Source organism: Melanostigma gelatinosum (genome assembly GCF_949748355.1).
Source record: "Melanostigma gelatinosum genome assembly, chromosome: 17".
NCBI lineage: Eukaryota > Metazoa > Chordata > Actinopteri > Perciformes > Zoarcidae > Melanostigma > Melanostigma gelatinosum.
The window spans coordinates 3819698-3841278 of NC_136650.1; the positions used below are offsets into that span (position 1 = coordinate 3819698).

Genomic DNA, 21581 nt, shown 5'->3' on the forward strand with positions numbered 1-21581 from the left:
AATTGAATTGAATTGAATTGAGTGGGTGAGATTCATTTGGAACGAGGTAATTAGTTTACTGCTGCTGATATTGCTGACATGCTCGCGAATGTAATGCTGTGTAATGATAAAAAACTGTGTGCTACAAGTCACAGAGGACTCCCCCCTTCAAACTACGGTCTGCTCGAGACGTGAACGTGATGCTCGGAGAAGTCGTGCGCGTAATGGTCGCCTGACATTAACACTGCAGAGCGGCTGCTTGTGGCTCCGAGCCAGAGTTGAACGACTCTTACCGGAGGTTCCCGAGTGCTGGCGATCCACAAAACCCGACATTAACCGAAAGCCTTCAGCTGCTCCCGATCCGGCCCCATTGAAGAGTGTTGTCGGGCTGGGGGCGATGGGGCGGATGAGACGTACGACATAAAGAGGAAAAAACGACAGGCGATCTCCAGGAACCACCACTCCTGAGCCCCTCCCAGTCCGGGGGATTTTTTGGGATTCAAGGCTTGACAAAGGTAATTATTATCATCGTACAATTATACTTATATATTACAGCAATTGGTCTTGTGTTTCCCCCCTAAATATTTCGTCCAAACGGGGCGATAGTGGGTTCAATTCTGCAGTTTTCCCTTTGCTGTTTTGACAATTTGCTCGCGCTACGATACGGTTGATTTTGGGCGTGTAACCAACAGCAACTCCAGAATAACACAGTTAACGGAGAAAGATAAGGGGTGAACTTTTTTTTTTTTTAATTACCAGGCAAAATTCACAGTATTCAGACAGGAATCCCAGCATTGCTCCGAGACATTACACACGCTGTTTGTGCACCTAATGGCCTCCTTCCTTCTCACAAGTCTGTGTTCATTCTGTAAATTCACACTAGTCTCTCTATCAATGCAACACCGTATATTTACATGTTCTAGATTTACACATCTGATCTAATAATCGGTGTCACCGAGGGGGTTTTCCTGTCCTGTGTGCGGGGTGAACCCGTCTGAATTGAGGGGTATCTTCTGGTCCGTCCCGTTGGAAAGGATTACGCAATGCACTACGCTATACGCACACATTAGAGCCGCTGGCTGAAGTGTTTGTCACGGAGAAGAAAAGCACGTTTCGAAATGAGCTCAAACGAGCAACGAGGGCAACTCCTGATATCTGCAGACTTTTTTTTGCTGAATCTTGAAGTGCATGATGTAGGCTCACTGCTGGATGGCATGGCACGGCACGCGCCCAAACCGTCCCCCATCTGATGTCTGCAGGGGGGGGGGGGCAGCAGAGACAGAGGGAGAATGCATCCTCTATTTCTCGAGATAATAACTAATATTATTATGCTCAGGCTCTCGCATTGGAGCGTCTGACTGTGGTGATAAATCCAACACCCTTAACATCTCTCTCTCATTGCATTCATCCACTCCCCCCCCCCCCCCCCCATCTCATCTCCTCCACCATCTTCCATCCTGCACCCATGTAACGGGACAGCCTAGCTTCATGCTGGTCGTGACACACCCTTCCCTGCACCAGCATGCTGCTCCGGGCTTTAAGGACTTCATGCAGAGAAGGGGGGGGGGGCATTGATCTCAGTATATTCAGCTTAAAGGTATTAGTGTTGAATTAACTTAATGGGACTATGTTCATCTTAAAAAATGGATAATTATAAATATGATACAGTTTGAACTTGGAGTCTAAGGACCTGAAACTAAGGAACAACAAGGCTAATGGGATTAGCAGTTAGCAGCGATGGTAGAGACAGCCCAATGAAGAGACCATCAGCTGTGGGTTTTTAATATTCGGGCAAAAACAGCCCAGTATAAAAGCAAACCAGCCTATCAATCACACTGACCCTAATAGGAATCCGTTTGAAGGATAATTATGGAGAGGAAAAAAAGGAGACAACAAAGGGAAGATAAGGCAGCACAAGGGAGCAGTGTTCCAGAGGACGTTAAGAAAAGAAGAGATAGGGGAGCAGAGACAGAGAGAAGCAGAAAGATGAGAGACAACACTGTAACAAGAGAAGGATGGAGGCATGATGCTCCGCCCTCCTGCTTTGTGTGGGAGAGGAGAGATGAAGGGGGGAAAGGCTCTTAAGTCCATCAGTCCGGATGGATGTCGGGCTGATGAGATCAGCCGGAAAGATGTAACCTCCGCACCTCTCACCACTGCGCGATGTGTCACACGCCGTTTAGTGAGCGCTGCGCCGCCTACGGTTCGGTTTATCTCGGTGGTCATAACAGGAGACAGGAGAGCAGTGACCCCCAGTTAGAGTCAGACCTTTACAAATGGCCAAAGGTTACATCAACATCTCGGGCTTCTTAGCTGATGCATTCAGAATGGTTACCTTTAATTACAACTCCCCTCAACTGTGCAATGTTTCTAAATGTATTACAACTGGCAAATGTATCATCAAAACTTAAGTTTTGATCAAATTCATGACCAGAGGGGTCATGTCTTAATTTGTGTTGTGTTCATGGTGACCCCCATTAGGACAGCAGTGGGTTGTAAGGGGGGACATGTGTCAAAGAAAGGTCTCTATTTGGCTTTCAGTTGTATTGGCCCCTGGGTACAGACATGCAAAAGGCCCCATCACTACCTCTCCTGCATCTGAACAAGACTTAATAATAGTTTAGCTTCTTTTTGTCGTGTCTTGTGTGTCTCTGTAGTGCGCATCTCTCTGTGGTATAGGGTCTCTTTGTGGTCATTTTGTGTCTCTTTGTAGCCGTTTTGTGTATCTTTGTAGCTCCTTTGTGTCTCTTTGCAGCCAAAATGTGTATTTTTGTAGTTAATTTGTGTCTCTTTGTAATTGTTTTGGCCCTTTTCAAAGTGGTTGTGAATCTCTTTATGGTCTCATTATGTCTCTTTGAAGCTGTTTTGCATCTCTTTGCAGTTGTTTTGGACTCTAGTCTTTTTGTGTCTGTTGTGGTTCTATGTTTGGTTCTATGTTTGGTTCTATGTTTCTTTGAGTAACTTCCTGGTTGGTTCGCGTCCCATTGACAGTTTGTAGGTGAAGGCCAGGGAGCCCCTGACGCTCTGGGCGTCTGGGCCTGTACCCTGTCAGTAAGCCATCCATGACTCACTTGACTGCACTTCACTGAATACATTTTTCTCGTGCCAGTTTTGAAATGTATGTGCCTGTGTGCGTCTGCTCAATAATATGCACTATGACCTTTATATAACCAGCAACAACCTCGAATTTTCTCATCCGATGAATACAGTTCTCCCCATCAAAGAATCAAAGCGGTCCTTAGTATCAGCGCTCACACATGCAAAAAGCGAATGGCTGTGTAGAAGACAAGGCACTGATGAGAAAGATGCCTTGATTACTCTGTTCTGCTCAGGGACTGAAAGCCTCTTGAGCAGTTCTCCTGCCACTTTAATGCTTGGGCTTCATTCGGAAGTGACTTTGTGTCTGTTGATGTGCACAGTGAGAGGAGATGGGCTTTCTCCCTGTTTGCACTCTAATCTCTCATTGGAAGAAGATGGCTTAAATGCAATGGCTTTTTAATTCTCCCCTCTTTCAGAGTCTAAAGATGTAGTGATTCACTCTGTTCCATAATGCTGCAGCGAACACAAACAGGAAAATATAGCATACTTCACAATTTGCAGTAAAACTGAAACCTGCTTTACATTCGATAACCTTTTCTCGGGGTGGACTCTTCAAAACTAGTTAAGCAGGCTCGACAAGGAGAAGAGTACTTAAAGGTGCTAATATATATTGTTTCCACGCGGCGGACAACACGGCGACGGTTGAGCCGGCGTCTAGCAGCTAACGGTGCTAACAGCGCAAACAGCATTTACCTGCGTTTTTATTCTCTGCTCAGGTAGACATCACTCCACTATATCTTTACATAGCAAGTTGTTTGCTGCTATATTAATGCTCTGAATGTTGTATCGATAACCTTTAAAGAAGACACCATTCAAATCTCCTCCTTCCAGCTGTCACTTTCTGTCTTTCCCACTTACTCTCCATTTAATTATCCCACCTATAGAACTCCATGCTACTACTGCTCAGTCGTGAATGGTCAGAGTCGCCTCATGCCAGCTGGCTGCTGTCCAGCTCATTGTTCACGTACTCGTAGTATGCATTTATGTCTCCTACTCTCTCTAGTATGCCCTCCCTTACTTCACCGTTTCTCTTTCCTCCCTCTCTTTGATTCTTTTCTTCCTGCTTGAAGTCCCTCTCTGGATTGTGGTTGTGGATGAGCTGATTGACTCGTTGCACCGCAGGAGACGTGGAGAGCTACTCTTGCGCTCGCCTCGTCTTTGGCTCTCTCCGCTTAAACTTGGCTCAATAGTAATTTTACATTACGGCACCACTCTAGAGTGCTGGCAGTGCTGCCCCTTAGGTATTTGAAGAGCTAATTTGTGAAATGGTGTTTAGTGGGGCGGGGTGGTGCAGAGCAGGAGGGATCTTCTCTTCAACTTGAGAACACAGATTGAAATTGGCATGCTTGGTACTTTGCAGAGGTGGTTTTCTGTTCTCAATTTAATCACCCAAATTAGCAGCACAACTTTACCCGAAGTAAGTCAAATGATTACGGCAGATGTCTCTTTTTAGAAAGTCGTGATTTGAATCTTTGGAGACGTAATCATGCTCCAAAGGGCTTATTTTTAAATTGTTTGTGTATTATGTGTGAGTTTTCTTTTTTTCCAGAGACCGACCATTCAAGATGAAGGTAATCAGCGCTGCAGCGCTTAGCGCCCTGTTCTGCACCGGTAAGCACAAACATAATCAGTCACTTGGGAGCAGGTTGGGATAAAGGAGCGGCTGAAACAGACTTCCTGCAAAGCAGAATCTGTTTCAGCGGAATGATTAGCGTAGATTCTGTGAAAATACCAAAGGAAGCTGTTGAAGTTACTTTGTGAGCTTTTTCATTTACTTGCTTTCGTCTTCTATTTTTAGCTGTCATTAAGCGAGGCATTTACATTTCAAACACTGCCGAGCTTTATGTGGAAGTGTTTTTTTTCCCAATAAGAACAAAGGAACTCTGACTAGTTCAGATATCTTTGTACAAATCAGCAGACCACATGAAAAAAAGATGTATTTGAACTTTTCTCTATCTTTTCCTTCACAGTTGTGTCAGCATCTTTGAAAGGTATGTTTGTTTGGACTGCGATGAATAACGAGAAATGCTTTTTGAGAAGAATGACCCAAATATGTACACGAGGAGAAAAGATCCGTACATCTAATAAAGAATCTTGATTGTCTCTTCCAGTCAAAGAGGAGCACAGGACAGCCTTCTTTGGGGAGGACCTTCACATCGATGTCCCGCCTGGGAACCTCAGTGAGGTCGTGTTCAAATCCAGGACCGATCACCTCTCTGAGGTGGTCCTGCTGCGAGCAGGCCAGGTGGTGAATCCACGGGGCAGCATCAACTCTCTGGGCCACCTGGTGCTGGAGGACGTGCAGGAGGAGGATGAGGGGGTGTACGTCATCAAGAACACCAACAGCCCCAACACAGCCAAGCACCTCATCTTCATTGTCAAGGGTAAGCAGTCCGCTGTGGTCTTATCCAGAGGTGTGGACGGCGTCAGAAAGCTGGAGGTTGTCTGTCCGACGACACAGTTTGGTTCGGTGGGAGAGAAACAACTTGTAGACAAGACCTCGGAAATACAGGAAATAAACAAATACAGAGCCGTGGAAGGAAATACAAACCTACTTCATCATCAACTTCATTTTTTTCTGATGTATTAAAAGAAGAGTGGCCCTAAGCTATGAAAATACCGTGGCTCAGTGGTAGAGCATGGTCGTCCTATAAATCTGAATCCCGTATGTAGAACCTTTAAAGAATCATCCAACCGACCACAAAACCATTTCCCTATTTGTTTCTCTGCTCAACAACAGAGTCGATTTCTATGCACTGACTTTGACCGCATCGTGACATAGTTGCAGGCTCTTTCACAAATACCCTGCTTTGACCTTTATTTCCTCTGGTCTTGTTGATCAGACTGCACTGCGGAGCAGATAGTGAAGTACGGAGAAACTTACTACATCCATCTGAACCGCATGGAGGGCCCCATCACCCTGGAGTTCAGGTACGGTCGGTGAGAGATGGACAGGAACACGATTCAGTGATCTGTGTTCAGCATGGAGATTGTTTTTATACTTTGCATCTGTTGCATTGTAAGGTAAAAATGTTGACCACACCCCCCCAATCAGTGATGTCACGGCAGGTGTTTTTAATGAGCAATTAGAGGTAAAACACCTGCTGAGACGTCGCTGATTGGGTTGAAGAGGATGTACACTGATTGCTTGTGTGCTAGTTGAGGTAACGTTTACTTTCTTCTCTTCTCCTACAAGGCCCAGTCTGGTTCATGCCAACCAGACTGAGATACGTCACGCAACAGAGCCTCCACCAGTGGTGCTGTACAACCAGACGGCAGGGCCGGCAGAGGAATACGCAGGGCGTCTCAGCGTGTCGGAGAAACGGGTGATGCTGCACGTGGTCAGGATGGCGGACGAGGGCAGCTACACGGTGCTGGACCGCGAGGGCAAAATCCAGAGGAGGAGCTGTCTGAATGTCAGAGGTGAGGACAGAGCTGTGCTTTGCTGCATCTTCTCAGCATCAATTGATCCATCAATCTGGTGTGCAGGTGTCGTTATTCTGTACATCCTGGTGTTGCGAGTGTGACGTGCACGGTCGATGTCGGCAAAGTACTTAACTTGATGAGAAGTGGGACACGCCAGGTGAAGACATAGTCCATGCCAATCAGTGCTAGTTGCTTATACCTTTGTCATCAAACTGCAGACAGGGCTTTTTGGCTTTTTGTGTTTCTCACATTGCAAACTTTCATCTTGGCCCTGAAGAAGTATCTGCATTATTGAATTCACAAGTGTATTACCTGTAAGAACTCCAGATGCCTGAACCTGAGAAGGTCATAAGTGCTTTATGAATGTATTTTAAATGAGGTTAAACTTGCTTGCAGGGATACTTGACCGCTGCAGTGATAAAGAACAGGATGTAGATAAAACAATACAGCAAGAACGCATTTACTGTAATGAAGGTTAGGGAACAAAATATTAATAATAAATGACAACTGAGATATGATGGCTTATGTGCCGAGGTCCGCTCATATCAAAAATCCTGGAATTGCCCCTGCCTCTGTAAACAAGACTGTGTGTGGCCATGCCAGAGGCTCTTTGAGGCCGTTAAGTGGCATAGTGGTGGTTTCAGCTAAATGCTGAGTTCAGTATAACCAACATGGCTAAAAATGGTACAGATTGAACAAATTAATAATGTATCTACAAATGGGCATTGGATAAGCAGGATGGTGATGCAATTGTTTGTTTAGTTGTTCATGCTATCACCGCTAACAGTGAATAGCTAGCATATAGCTGGAGCATATACCATTGACGTAGACCATGTTATCCTGAAGACGTTTTCCCCATGTTCTTGCTTTCCGAAAGCACTTCTAATTCAGGAACAACAGGTTTATCGTTAATTCAAAGAGTAACCAGCATCACAGCAGGCTAGCTATTATGATACACGTTCATATTTATCTCCGCAGAGCACCAAGACGTCATCCGCCAATCCCATGGAGAAAACCTGAAGATAAAACTCTACCTGCACCATTCCAATGTTAACATTGTCTACAGGCCCAAGTCGAACAATCGGGACCGGGTCATCCTGGACCAGGGGGTTCTGGTGACACCGCTGGACCCTCTGCTGGAGGGCAGGCTGACCGTGGAGGGGTCACAGCTCACTATTAAGAAGGTCCACGAGGCCGACTCGGGTATCTTCAAAGTGACAGACCTGGATGGGTTTCCTGTGGCTCATGTCTACATTGATGTGGAAGGTAAGAGAAGAAGACTCATTCAAATGATCAACGTACTGTATTTAGTTCCCATCTTGCTTTGCTGTGAGCTAGCATGCATTCTACGCTCTACAAAATCGAATCTGCATCAGTTTCCTACAGAACAGAAATAAGTATTTTATCAGCTATAGATTGTGTTTATTGAAAGAGTTTACATCATAGGCAGAGTCAGTCAGAGTAATGCAACTGTAATAATACATGTGATAAAATATATGGAGGCTGGCACATCCTGTGTGTGTGTGTGTGTGTGTGTGTGTGTGTGTTGGGGTCTGACCATATGGCTTCAACATGTGCTGTGAACAAAGAGAATCAGGCCTTCACTTTTCAAGCAAAGGTTTCATCCTGATTGTGGTTTGATGAGAGCAAACCTCCTCTGAAGGAATTTCACATTAGGGTGTGAATTTCCCCCCCCCAAAAAACTATGGTTCCTGAAGTCACCTGAATGCACCTCCGCAATCTCATTGGCCGAGAGCCAAGACAGCACCAGGACCCCTGTGGTTCAACCACTGTTCTACAAAACTGCCGGCAACTCACATCTCAACGCTTTTTCCCTTCGACCTCAGCCGAGCTAGGGAGCACACAAACGCTCTCTTCGCCCCGGACCTCCGTCCCGGCTACAGAAGATTCAGCTTTCCCCCTCCAGCTGGCCACGAGGAAGCAAAGGCCTTCTTCCCTCATCAAACCCTGATGCATCTGCACACGTGATTACATACAGCAATCTCACCGCCATTTTGTCAGAGTCCCTCGACTGCGCCATCTGGTGGTAGTTTAGCTGTAGTTCTTTAAGGCACCTCTCTAACACACACAGCCTCCCCCTCCCTTTTGTCTGCGTCACTCGACGCCGCCATCTTTGTAGTTTTCAACTGTAGTTTAAGACCCCCCTTTTCTTTTCACACACAGACCCACACACACACATACTTGTATTACATACATCCTCATCCATTTTATTCATTCTTTAGTTTAGGCATATAAAATTGTATGATAATGTTTATTGGTTGCAATATTAATTGATTTGATCATTTACTGTTTTGATTTAATAAACTCTGTTATACTTTAAGGAGCAGTCGTCTGTGATTACTTGTGCATATGTGCGTAATGAAACTGTATGTAGTAGAACTTAACCCTTCACTGTCACTGAATGTATAGTCATACGCAGACTATTGACATTATGAGTGACTACTAATTATGAGACTTAGTTTATCGTTTGGTTATTGGTCCCTGTTCGCAGGGTGGTGCCCCGTTGTCATTAATAATCCTTTACGTTCCCAACATGTGTGTGTGTGTGTGTGCCAACCAAAGCTAATGTACATTCAGAGCCCTTCTGAAGCAAATGAGATCATGAGCGTCGGTGAGCAAAGATCAGAAACATCTCTTAAAATAGAACTCCACTGACTTAGCTTTGCACTCATATAATATCGACAATAGACCATATTAACATCAATGCAGCAGAACCAGAGATATTGCCCCCCCCCCCCCCCCCCCAAAGGCTTTATACAACTTAGTGTCAATTACTTTATATGATATGTAGGACAGGAAGGAGTTTATTGCTTACGCTGTTGCTTATTTTATAGAGCCATTTATTTGAACTTTGTAGTTCAACTTGGTACTAGTCATAAATGATTTTATCGAGCTGTATTCACTGTGTCTAGCAAGCCACACGTCGGCTGTTTACTACAGCTGTAGGAACACAAAATAAATCATTTTGCTGTGATTTAATTGCGATAAAAGTAATGCCGAAATAACTACATAATGATGCTGATTTGTAAAAAGTCTAAATTCATGTTTTGTTGTCGACAAGCTAACACCATTTTTAAATACTTGTTTTCTCAATGGAGCTCAGGTCTATCGTGCGATTCTAAGCTAACATTGTAGCAGCTCAACACTCATCTAGGCGTAAATACGGCAGCGTTGTTTTCATTGTTTGTACCATATGTTTTATACTTGCACATTTATACACATAGTTTCGTCCGGTCTCTACTAATATGAGGTATCGTAGAGCTCTGGGTGAACACCTACGGCTACAATATTTTTTTTCTTCCATAGTTTGTGATTCAACAACGGCAGGACGTCCGTGATGACAGGAGGAGCATCTCAACGCTGATAGGCTTTCGCTAATTTCACCTGAATACGCGAATGAGGCGAATTTGATGTCGTGTAATTTGCGTCATTCACGCCACAGACTCTATGAAGCTAACCCGTTCTCACTCCCAACGAATCTTTTTACGCTACGTGCATATATTGACCTGCCGTCACCGAGCGCCACCACAAGTGTTTGAAGCTGCCATTGACCAAGCTGCATTCGACACGTGATGAATTGGTATGACTTGTTTTTAGCCGAGCTGATTGAAATGCCATTTTGCTGCTAAAGCAGTTGTTGAGAGGGGTGAGGAGTCGGCAGACAAAGTTGGCACAAAACAGTCAATAAAATGAGTTCAATTGTGAAACACTGCAACTGTGAGAGGTCCTTGACCGCACAGTCATGAATGAGCACAAACCGATTTAAGGCTGATGGGTCCAGTAGTCTGTGAGATTATCCGTGGACAGACAGACAGTTACACACACGACCGAACGCATTATCTCGCCACAGGCTTGAGCCTGGCAGAGATAATGAGGAGATGTTGACATTTATGTGCCGTGTGCAACAGATCGGTTTCTACTTTGACCTGTGCCGTGTAAAAAAAAAAAGAGACAAATGCAATAATTTAAATAATTATGATATTCGATTAATTCTCATTGGTAAAAGACCTGTCCATACACAGAATAGAAAGCTCCAAATATGAGCTTGCCATGCGTAAGATATTCTGAACTATACTGAAGGGGGCCGGGGGGCATTTTAATGCAGGTCAGCTTGCTGATTAAAAACAGATTCAGTCTTAAACAGAAACATTGATGAAAGATGAGTAGCAACACAGCGAAGTCCGTTTGAAGCAACTTTTCTGCAGTCACAGAAGTCTCATTATTATTTTCCTTTGCGTTTGTCTCTCCCTCAGCCCACAAGCTGCCTCCGCTGACTGTCGCCATCCTCTCCCTGCTCAGCGTGGTCGCCTCCATGCTGCTGATGTGCCTGCTGTCCTGCATCTACAGGATGCACAAGAGGAACGAGAAGAACAAGAAGCTGACGCTGCTCGCTCAGCATGCCGGCAAGGGAGACGGCGAGGCTTTCAGACAGGTAACATCCACCTAGTGCAGTATCATAGCTCCTCGTGTCTCTGTGATGGAGCTGTGTTTGGCCTGTAGGCAAAATCAGTAGTTGTATCATGTGGTGTGTTAGAGTCAGCTGTGCATTTAAAAAGCAGAGGAGGGCTCTGGTCCTGCTGCGGGAGTCAGGATGGTCAGCCGGTCCACCTCCTCCCCTACAGTGCTGGACCTGACACACATGGCAGAATCAGTATTTCTAGTACTGCTCCCCGGGTGTCTTTTCTCTCACACTTACTGTTTATGTTGTGCATGAGCCCTCCAGAGACACTAGTATGCTATTATCAGCGATCTAAATATTTTTGCATGCATTTCACCTCTAGATCCACACAATTGAAATGGACAGTCATCAATTATGAACCAAAAGCCAACTACTAACTAACAGCAGAGCAAGGAGACGCAGAATTCACCCAAACTGCTGAACCTATGAGAGCCGGTCGAAGTAGCACTGCTGTCTTATGATCTTCACCTTTAGTTGACGTTCCACTGACCGGGAGCTGTATGTTCTGTAAAACGTTACATTTTGATACTATGTTTATTGGATTCAATCCAAAGTGTCAGAAACCTTTAGTGAGCGTAAAACTGGTGTCTGATCCCGGGGTACTGCCCGGACTCCACGCCGTATCGGCAAACTTTCTGTTGCTGTCGTTACACATGTTAGACCCAGCGCTCCACCGGCCCGCTGAAAGTCCCAGCACTCCATCAGGGGTTTTGAATGTGCACAGACCTGTACCTTCAACGTGATCGGTAAGGCCTAGTTGACAAATGAAAAAGCTTCTAACTACAGTTATTTTAAAAATACAAATCACTGAATGCTTCCAGAATATAGAGCTTTGTTACACGAAGACTCAGTTTTCATGATTTATTGTAATGTTGAACCGGTTTTCGAGTATTTATTTTCTTTTTCTAAATGGTAGATTTACTGCAAAATGTCTTGTGAGTTGCCATCATTACCATTTTTCTTCTCCTTAAAATGTCCATTTTTAATAAAACTCTACAATTAAGACTTAATTGCGAGGGCCCTGACCTCAAAGATTGTGCTAAGCATAAGAACAAAAATAAGACAAAGACTAAAAGCTGCTGATTGTTTTCCAATTTGCGATTAAGAGTCTTTGCTCTCTCCTGTTGACCTGCTCATTACCGGCAGATTAACTGACCGAGTGGATGATTTAGAGGAGTTGTCGCTGAACCCTGTTGAATTTATGGACCAAATTAAAAACCCATTACAAACAGAAGACTATAGAAAACACCTAAACATCGGGCTTCAGGGATAGTTGCTCAACACAAGCAACCAAATGGTAATAAATATGTCCAGATCAATCGCATGACGCTTTAATTAGATCATGGAGTAACTGGATTTAGAAATAAATCTGCCAAATTAATAAAAAATGGGACTCATTTATTTTTAAAATCTATTTTTCAAACTGAATTATCTTCATATTGTCTTTGCAGAACTAATAATCAGAGTGTTGGTTTCCCAAATGAATGATGGACTTATTGATTGGACTCTTTTGAAATAGCTAAGATAGACCGATGAGCCCTCTCTCGCCAGCATCCACAGTACATCATCTATGAAGCAGATTAAACTCGTGGTTCAATCAATAACCCAACACAGGCAGAAGACTCATCGTAAACAGCCCAGAGACTGAAGGGCTTTTTGACAATATGTCATATTGCAAAGCTCCATTTGAGTTCAGAGTTGTTTTGAGAATTATAAATGTTTTACAATTACAAAATCAAACTTTGCACATACCCAAATCCAACTCTCTTGCAAAACATATAACATTTATAGCTCTCATTTACATTATAATTCCACACTCACTTTAGAGTATGTAGTCACTTCTATTGACCAAATTAGTTTTTAACTTCCTGTTTACACTGGAAGTTGGATTCAGTTTCTGTGATATAAATCATGGCAACAGGTCAGAATTTGCTGGTATTTGTGTTTTAATACGTGTTCATAACAATATGATGTCATAACACAAGAGTGTGGCCGTTCAAACCTGTGTTAATACAATAATAATTCATCCAAAAACTCATTTGGTCAGTTACAGTCGATGTGTCCTCAGGTCACATGACCTCCTCGTAGCTTTGACAGATGTAAAGTAGTCTGCTAGAACCAATCAGGACGGAGACTTTTGACTTGAGTTAAATAACAGCAGCCAGAAGTTGAGACATCCAACATCCAAAACAGAACAACACAAAACAATGCCCACCAACACACCGGGCGCCACCTAGCTCTTCGTAAGAAAATAAATAAAAGAGCATCAGGTCAATATGATCATTTATTTTGAGGTTAAGTATTTGTGTGTGTGATGTCACATTCATGTTACCTGTCTGCCTCTGCTCTCTCTTCCTCCCTGTCCCTCTATCTGTGTCACAGTGTGGTTCAGATTTCCTTTTGGACAATACTCCTTATTGTCAGAGTTGCTGCTTTGAGTTTGCTCCACATTTAGGGTTTGCAACAAAAAGACAGCAACTCTGTGAATTTGTAGGGTACCATTTTTAAAAAACATTACAATTCCATCTAACTATATAGCTTATCCAGGGTTGTATGGGAATATCTCTTTGTATTTGTTGTTAATATTATATCTGCTAAGTTTCTGATGTCTTAATGATCTTGGTTCTATTTGAGAGGATTGAAAGTCGAGGCCTCAATGCTCACCATGTCTCTGATTGGCGGCCCAGCTAACGCTGCTGCCTGTGCGTTGCGTTTCTCCCTCTCAGCCTCAAACGGAGCCTCTTCTTGGTGAGAGAATTGTGTTCTGGCCTCTTTCCTTTCTGCTCCTCCGTTGGTGTCTCGAGAAATGTGCTTTTCTTTTCTTTTGCAAACAAGTTCCTTGATCAAATTGCTGCTGTGTGACAGGATCATTGGTGGCAGTTTCAGAAATGTGTGTTCAGTATTTCGTAAGTTGTTGTGCTTTTAGAGATGATACCAGCACACCAAAAAAATCCTGCAGACTGAGGAGAAACTGCGATCAATCCTAATGAACTGGCAGAAGTTGATTGAAGACCTCATTTGACAAAAAGTCAATGAATTACCTTAAGTGGATCTGGCACCACCGCTTGGGACAAGCTGTCTCTGTGATTCTTACAGACTATTAAAATGACTGAGCTGTATGTAGACTATAAGTATGTGTTGGCATATTTTTGTGCATGTAGCAGAGGGCCAGCTAGCTCCAAATTCTTTCATGAAGTAGATACCAGGTTACTATCGAGGACACAAGCTGACAAAAACTAAATAAATGACTCAATGAATACTCTAATATGTCATTAAATGTAAAAAAAAAAATGTATTCATTCATTTTTAAATGGTTTCATTTATTTTTGCATCTATTTAAACAATATTGTAAACTCATTCATTCATTTTAAAATGATTTATTTATTCATGTCTTTGTTAGTTTCTGTATTTTCCCTTTTTTATTTCCCAAAACGTATTTCTTTCAGTATTTTCTTTATACATTTAATTTATATATTTATTTCAGATTTTTCAGCTTCCGTCCTCCATAGTTTACAGCGTAGGACTCGAAACCAGCAGCGGCCAGGAAGTTATGAAATCAATCTAAAAATATATACTTTGAAAATGATTGGCAGTAGTGAACGTGTTTTGTAGTTGATGCAAGAACACCAGAATGGTCTCTCAAGAAATAAAAGACAAATTCAACATCTCAGGAACTGCTCTTACTCATGTGCTTCCTCAATGAGGGCTAGATGTAAAGATCAAGATCAGCGGTAAAGAGCATTGGAGGCTAACTGTATGGTCGTGCTTAATGCTAACGGTGTTGACTTGATGAGCTCGGTCGTCTCCCAGGATTTTAGAAATGGTTTTGAACCAGGTCGGGGTGCCCACATGCATTTTAGTTCAGTAATTCAATCCAGTATTTAATCCTAAAATCTTCGGTTTCTTAAAGCAAGTCGGAGAGCTGGTCCTGCTTGGCTCCACGGCAGGTTGTGAAACAACAGAAAGGAGAGCTGAGCTGTTCACTTGCTTTGAGAAAATAAGATTTGCAACTTAAGAATAGAGTGTAAATGACCTGTTTAGATGGTTTACACCTCGATATTGACGTGTGTAACTGCAGCTGAGCACCGATGTTAGAGGAAGTCACACTTACGTCACGTGTGCCACACACGCGTCTGCTTTGCCGCTCTGGCTTTCCTCCCTTCTCCTTCCGTCTGTCTTTCTTCTTCTCGCGGCTCAGACGCAGACCTGCAGTCACTCATCAACAATCTGACCTGCAGCTTCACTGCTATCTTTAACAAACTGTGTGTGGGGATTCACACACATGCACATATTACCTACTTCAGTGTTGTTTTACTGTGTGGTGTGTATTACAAGGTTAGTATCTGTGTGTGTGTGTGTGTGTGTGTGGTGTATGTGTTAAGGGCAGTAGTGATTAACTTTATGAAAGCTTCCATGATGTGCAGTAGATTAGTTCTTCTGTCTAATCAACGACTGGCCCGTGTTGGTGTGCCCTCTGTGGTTTTTTCCATGTCCGTCTGTGTTTGTCTACCATAGTTACTGTGGATACGATGTTATGTGTTCATATTCACGTCTTCATAGCAATAGATCAACATGTGACTTGACATTGAGACGTCTCCCCTGTGGCGTGCCGTTTTTACATTTATCCCCAACTGTCACTAGTCACCAAAGACAACATTACTCACATTTCGTTCACGAATGTCATTACTAGTCAAAAGAACTGGAGTAACAGTCACTATAACTACGTAGGCTACGAGTGAACAGTGTACAGTAAATGTAAAAGCAGCAGGTCATACTCCCCGTGTATCTCACTCACCGTATGTGAGTATAATGTGTGTTATTTTTTTAATTTTCATGTGCGTATGGACGATTCTAACGCCAGCTTGTGTATTGACAGCGGAGGTTGAGATGACAGCAGTTGCCCCCGACGTCACTGAGACGTTGTGGATTTCCTCATAGATCTGAGAACACGGGGAACATGAGTGAGAGGATGTCTCCGACCTCTCAGGGACCGAACCCAAGGGACCGACATGGAACTCTAATCAATCGTACCCCCCCACTCGCTCTCTCGCTCTCTCTCTCTCTCTCCACCTCTTTTCTCTGTGGAGCTCCACCTGTCTTTCTCCCGTTACTTGTCTTTCTTCTCCTTCTCATTCATTCATTTTAAGTGCAGTATTTTACTTTCTCATTTGTACCTTCTCTCCCTGACCATAGGATGATAACTCCAGTGCTTCCTGTAGTTGTTTTGTTCAGTATTTTATACTTTATTTCATCAGCAGACAGTCTCTCTTTAACAGACAGAATGTTGTCAGCACATTTGTTTTGTGTGGCTTTAGATGGTGATAAAAAACAAACACAGATTGTTGTTTTTACATTATGTTGAGTTAAATTTAACCCATAAAAAAATAACTGCAAGATTTATCTCTGTAGGATTTGATAAAACGTTTAATTGAACTTATGGAGCTGCTGCAGTTTATGCATTTCCTTGTTTTCAAGACAGTTTGAAACAATAGCTGTCCCTAAATCCTGCATACTGGCCCTTTAAATGCCTGGGACCTCACTTTATCTCTGACCATTATTCTCTCCAACCTGTCTCTCTCCCCTCCCATCTACCGCTTTTCTTCAACATATCCATCTTGGTCTTCCCGCTCCTCCTCTCCCACTTTTACTCCTCCAACCGAGTGCATCTTCCCTCCACCGATCCTTGCCCTCCCCTCATGCCGTCTTTCTTGCAGTTCAATGGAACGGACATTTTTGAAAGATTACATCCTCTTTTGGCTCTGCTTCCTCTCAACCTCCAGCCCGACCACGGAGACAAATAAATCAGCTTGTCTCTCGTCCATGTCACACAAGCTTCAGTATCTTATATGTGCATTTAGTATTGTGTGCGTGTGTGTGTGTGTGTGTGTGTGTGTGCTCTCTAGCAGTGTCTATGTATATTTAATGACTAGTTGCTCAGCTGCCGGGGCATTACATTGTTGTGGCCACAGTTTGAGGCCTGTCTCCTGTCTGTGTGCGGGTCTGCAGGTGGTCCAGGATGCCTACAGCAGGTTCACTGAGGAGTCTCTGATGCAGTCTGTGTGTGAGCAGCCCACCGAGAGCACAGAGGTCACCATCAAGGTCAGTGGTGGAACCAAGAGGGGTGACCCACAGATCAACTCACACTCAAATAAACTATCGACAAACAAGTATGTGATTAACAATAGAACTAATGATCAAAAGGCAATTTCTAAAAAGAAGCCAAACCTACATGCGACTCATCACTGTACTATCCTTTCCCACCAAAATTAGCATACATGCAGTTTTTGAAACACCCGCTTAAAGAAGAAGATGAACTCCTCTCCCATTGCCGTTCTGTTTTTCGCTAGCGTGTCCCTTTAAACGTCACAAACACGCTGGAGAAAGGGTTAGTAAAGAGTAGAACTGTAACGCTGGGTACTTCTTTTTTATAAGATAATCCTTTATTAGTCCCGCAGCAGTCTGTTAATTCTGTTTCTCTTTCAAACTCGGTGCTTGGATGGAGACGGGCAAAATTTGTGGATGAGATCACAAAGGAAGCGCTGGAAAAGAGGCGAAAATGAATATGAGTGGGTTTTTTGTCCGGTGTGAAAGGAGCTTATGAAATAGTTTGGTGGAAATCGGGCTTAAAGGTCAACATACACGATTCATGAAACCTTCCAGTCATCATAAAAATATGGTGTAATATCTAAAACCTGATTACAAAACACCTTTATACCATCAGGGAAGTTTTCCTCATTCGAAAAAAATAAATCAACCATCTTCATTAACCATCCTTGTGCTTTAGATTGCTTGGCAGAAACCTGCTGCTTATGAAGTCACATCAATGCCAAGTGTAATTAAAAGGCAATCAACCTAAGACTCTACGCTCAGCGGTGGAACAGATGAGATTAATGTTTAATGAGCTTTTATGAAAGTGAAATAAACAGGAGTACAGAGGTCAAGGTTCAGGGAGCTGTTGGAGCTGTTTGATTAGAGTTTCTTCAGGCATCATGTAATCGTGTAATCGTGTAATACTGATGCCTCTCAATGAACAATATGAATAAACAAGAAAATATTTCTATACAGTTATTCTTAATCGGTGCCAACGGGTCGGATTGGGACAAAATCAGATGAAATCATGCAGGTTCACCAGAAACTCTTTCAGCTCAGACTCCAGCGGGGCCTCCAGCAGAGACCGGTCCACCGTGGACAGACCCAGATCCTCCAGCAGAGACCGGTCCACCGTGGACAGACCCAGATCCTCCAGCAGAGACCGTTCCACTGTGGACAGACCCAGATCCTCCAGCAGAGACCGTTCCACTGTGGACAGACCCAGATCCTCCAGCAGAGACCGTTCCACTGTGGACAGACCCAGATCCTCCAGCAGAGACCGTTCCACTGTGGACAGACCCAGATCCTCCAGCAGAGACCGTTCCACTGTGGACAGACCCAGATCCTCCAGCAGAGACCGGTCCACCGTGGACAGACCCAGATCCTCCAGCAGAGACCGTTCCACTGTGGACAGACCCAGATCCTCCAGCAGAGACCGGTCCACCGTGGACAGACCCAGATCCTCCAGCAGAGACCGTTCCACTGTGGACAGACCCAGATCCTCCAGCAGAGACCGTTCCACTGTGGACAGACCCAGATCCTCCAGCAGAGACCGTTCCACTGTGGACAGACCCAGATCCTCCAGCAGAGACCGTTCCACTGTGGACAGACCCAGATCCTCCAGCAGAGACCGGTCCACCGTGGACAGACCCAGATCCTCCAGCAGAGACCGTTCCACTGTGGACAGACCCAGATCCTCCAGCAGAGACCGGTCCACCGTGGACAGACCCAGATCCTCCAGCAGAGACCGTTCCACTGTGGACAGACCCAGATCCTCCAGCAGAGACCGTTCCACTGTGGACAGACCCAGATCCTCCAGCAGAGACCGGTCCACCGTGGACAGACCCAGATCCAGCTTTGCAGCAGCCTTGGACCTGCAGTCGGCGCTGCGGAAGAAGCAGGAGAGCTCATCTCCCAGCAGCAGCAGCGTCTCCTCCTTCGCTCCAGGATCAGAGCTTCTCCTCTCTGCTTCTCGGGCCCCGCTGGGAGCCAACACCGACACCATGCTGCTGGAGACCCAGACCGTGTTGCTGGGCCCGCTGGAGGGAATGGAGGCTCGAGAGAACCAGAACCGGTTCTGAGAGGGGCAGATAGTCAGACCCTGCTGCAGTAAAATGAGAGGTTTTCTAAAAGGAGTCTGGTGATCGGAAACGTTTTTGACCACAGGGACCACCGAAGTCAAACACAATGAAAGTTCCTCGTAGCAGCTTTAAGTTGGTTCCTACAGATCAGTACAGTTTTATTACAAACACAGAAAGTAAAATGTGTGAAATATCAATGTGCTATCCAAGTTAAAGTACAAAGAAGACTTCAGTGGGGGTAGAGCACAGGTAATGGTATGGTAATGTGCAAAAGAAGACCAGCTCAGCAAAATAGTTCCATGAAAAATTCTCAGAGGCAGTGCATCTTGTCTCCATGTAACATGGAAAGTAAGCAGTGTTTATTTTACATGGGAGTGGAAGGATCTATAAATAAGGTTGTAGAAACATGTGCATGAATTATTCATAATACTTTTTCCCTGACCTCAATTTTTACCACCTCTTCCTCCCATCCTACACCACCTCCGCCCTCCATCTCTTCTGCTCTGTTGGGATCTCTTCACGTACCATCCCTCTCTTTTCTTGTGCCTCCCCTCACTTTCCGCCTGCTAATACCTCCTTTTTGTGTTTTTCCTGGCTCCTCTTACTTCCTCTTGTCCTTGCCTTTGGTAATCTCATATTCCCTGTGGCTTTCATCTCCTTTGACTCGCCCCTTCTCCTCTCCTTCTTTCTCCTTAGGGCCTCGAGGTGTCCAAAGGTGGCCGCTACCACACTCTTTCCTCGGACAATTTTCTGGAGATGAGCGACTCCGGGGTGGAGTTCACCACCTCCGCCCTCCCACTGGATAGTGACACTGACGGAGGGATGACTTACGCCTCCCACAAGCCCCTCCTGAACGCCGTCTCCCCTACAGCCATGACCGAAGAAGCTCCCCCCGACTACCTCAGCGCCAGCCGAAGCCCCGACTCCGCTGCGGGTGGCAGCCCCGCCTCCAATCTGCGCTCGCTTACTGCTGCCACCCCGGACGGCAGCCTGCACGGCGACTCGTCGCCGGGAACGGCCTCCAGGGGCACCGCTGGGTCGGAATTATCCAAGACAGAGGGAGGGGCTGAGAGCGAAGACGCCGGCCAGAAGGAGGAATCAGCTCAGAGCACCTGAGAGGATCCAGCAGGGAATGTTTTTTTTAGTTCATACAGCAACGACACCCACAACAACCTGGCTCTGTCTATCATATCCCAAACACCACTGAGTCCTTCATCACTGCATTTAGAACAGCACCATAGACCTTATAGTCATGCTTGGATTCAGACCTCACTTTAGCCTATAAGAAAACAAAAAAAAGTCAGTTGCACAAAATGCACAATACTAAATCAAAAGCACTGCACACTGACACATTCGATGTACAAGAACAACACCAAGCTGTGTTGGAAGAACAAAACAATTCCCTGCATATATGGAGAATGCATGCATTTAAATGAAACGTTAAAGTAGGTATCATAGTTCAGGTCTGCAGGAAAATGCTGACGTTAGATTAGACTCGATGCATGTGAGCTTCAACTGGGCCGAAGACGCACAGGCTCAAAAAGAGAAGTTCTGACGATGCGAAAGGGAGAAAAAACACTCAGCATGGGATCAAAGGATTTCACCTCCTGTCAAAAGGTTTTCAAAAAAGCAAGAAGAAAAAAAGACAGGAGTTTGACAATTTTTTGCAGTCAGAATCACACATTATATTCAAAGACCCCACGGCTACTAACAGCAAAGAGCTTCTCCGGTATCGATGCGGATCTCAATGTGTCGCCTCTGACAGCACTTTTCTCTGCTCTCACGGCATCAGACGAACACCGCCGTGATTGCATTTCATCCCGCCCGTACACAGACTCTATTATCAACAATACAAGCACTTCTGTCCGAGAGGCGGACAGAAGTGCTTGCCTCAGCAATCATTGACCGATATGCACGAGGGGCAAAAAACACCTCCTCGACATGTTCTTTCTGGAAAACCCTGCAAACTGAAACAAGCTCTGAAGATTGAATATTGAATACCGCTCCCGTTCCAGTGCCGGTGGTTGCCTTTACTCTCTCTCAAATCTTTTGGGTTTCACATCTGCCACATTTGAAGGCGTCATCTGGAGAAACCTGTGGGAACGTGGCCCCTCATCTCACTCACGCTAATGATGAATTCCAGGGAATACAAGCAGCCAACTGTAGAAACTATCCTCATCTGTTTTTTGTTTGTTTTGTCACTGGCCCTGTCAGAGCAAAAATTGAATTGGGAGAGGACTGCACAACACTTCTGGGACTTCTGGAACAGCTCCCGCAAACATAATTGGATTTTTTTGGTCTCTTTTGGGAAGGACCGACTCACAGACACCATGGAGTGAGGAGGGGCGATAAAAAAGAGATGACATAGATGGAACAGAGTACTATTCGGGGGAACAGATAAAGGACTTGCATGATTTAAAGCGCGC

General features: G+C 44.6%; 2 protein-coding genes across 2 annotated transcripts; both read left to right on the plus strand.

Moving 5' to 3' along the window:
- Nucleotides 1-338: 338 nt before the first annotated feature.
- Nucleotides 339-8845, plus strand: LOC306791449 (uncharacterized protein). Its single transcript, XM_079288169.1, has 8 exons — nucleotides 339-494; nucleotides 4628-4689; nucleotides 5049-5069; nucleotides 5190-5462; nucleotides 5922-6009; nucleotides 6275-6501; nucleotides 7483-7770; nucleotides 8352-8845. Exons 2-8 carry the CDS (start codon nucleotides 4644-4646, stop codon nucleotides 8474-8476), a joined length of 1068 nt encoding a protein of 355 aa, XP_079144295.1. The 5' UTR covers nucleotides 339-494; nucleotides 4628-4643; the 3' UTR covers nucleotides 8477-8845.
- Nucleotides 8846-10575: 1730 nt separating this feature from the next.
- LOC306791111 (uncharacterized protein) lies at nucleotides 10576-20271 on the plus strand (the record flags this gene model as incomplete). Its single annotated transcript, XM_079287737.1, has 4 exons — nucleotides 10576-10579; nucleotides 10779-10957; nucleotides 16991-17083; nucleotides 19852-20271. The coding sequence occupies 4 exons, from the start codon at nucleotides 10576-10578 to the stop codon at nucleotides 20269-20271; spliced, it is 696 nt and encodes a 231-aa protein (XP_079143863.1).
- Between the last annotated feature and the right edge of the window lie 1310 nt (nucleotides 20272-21581).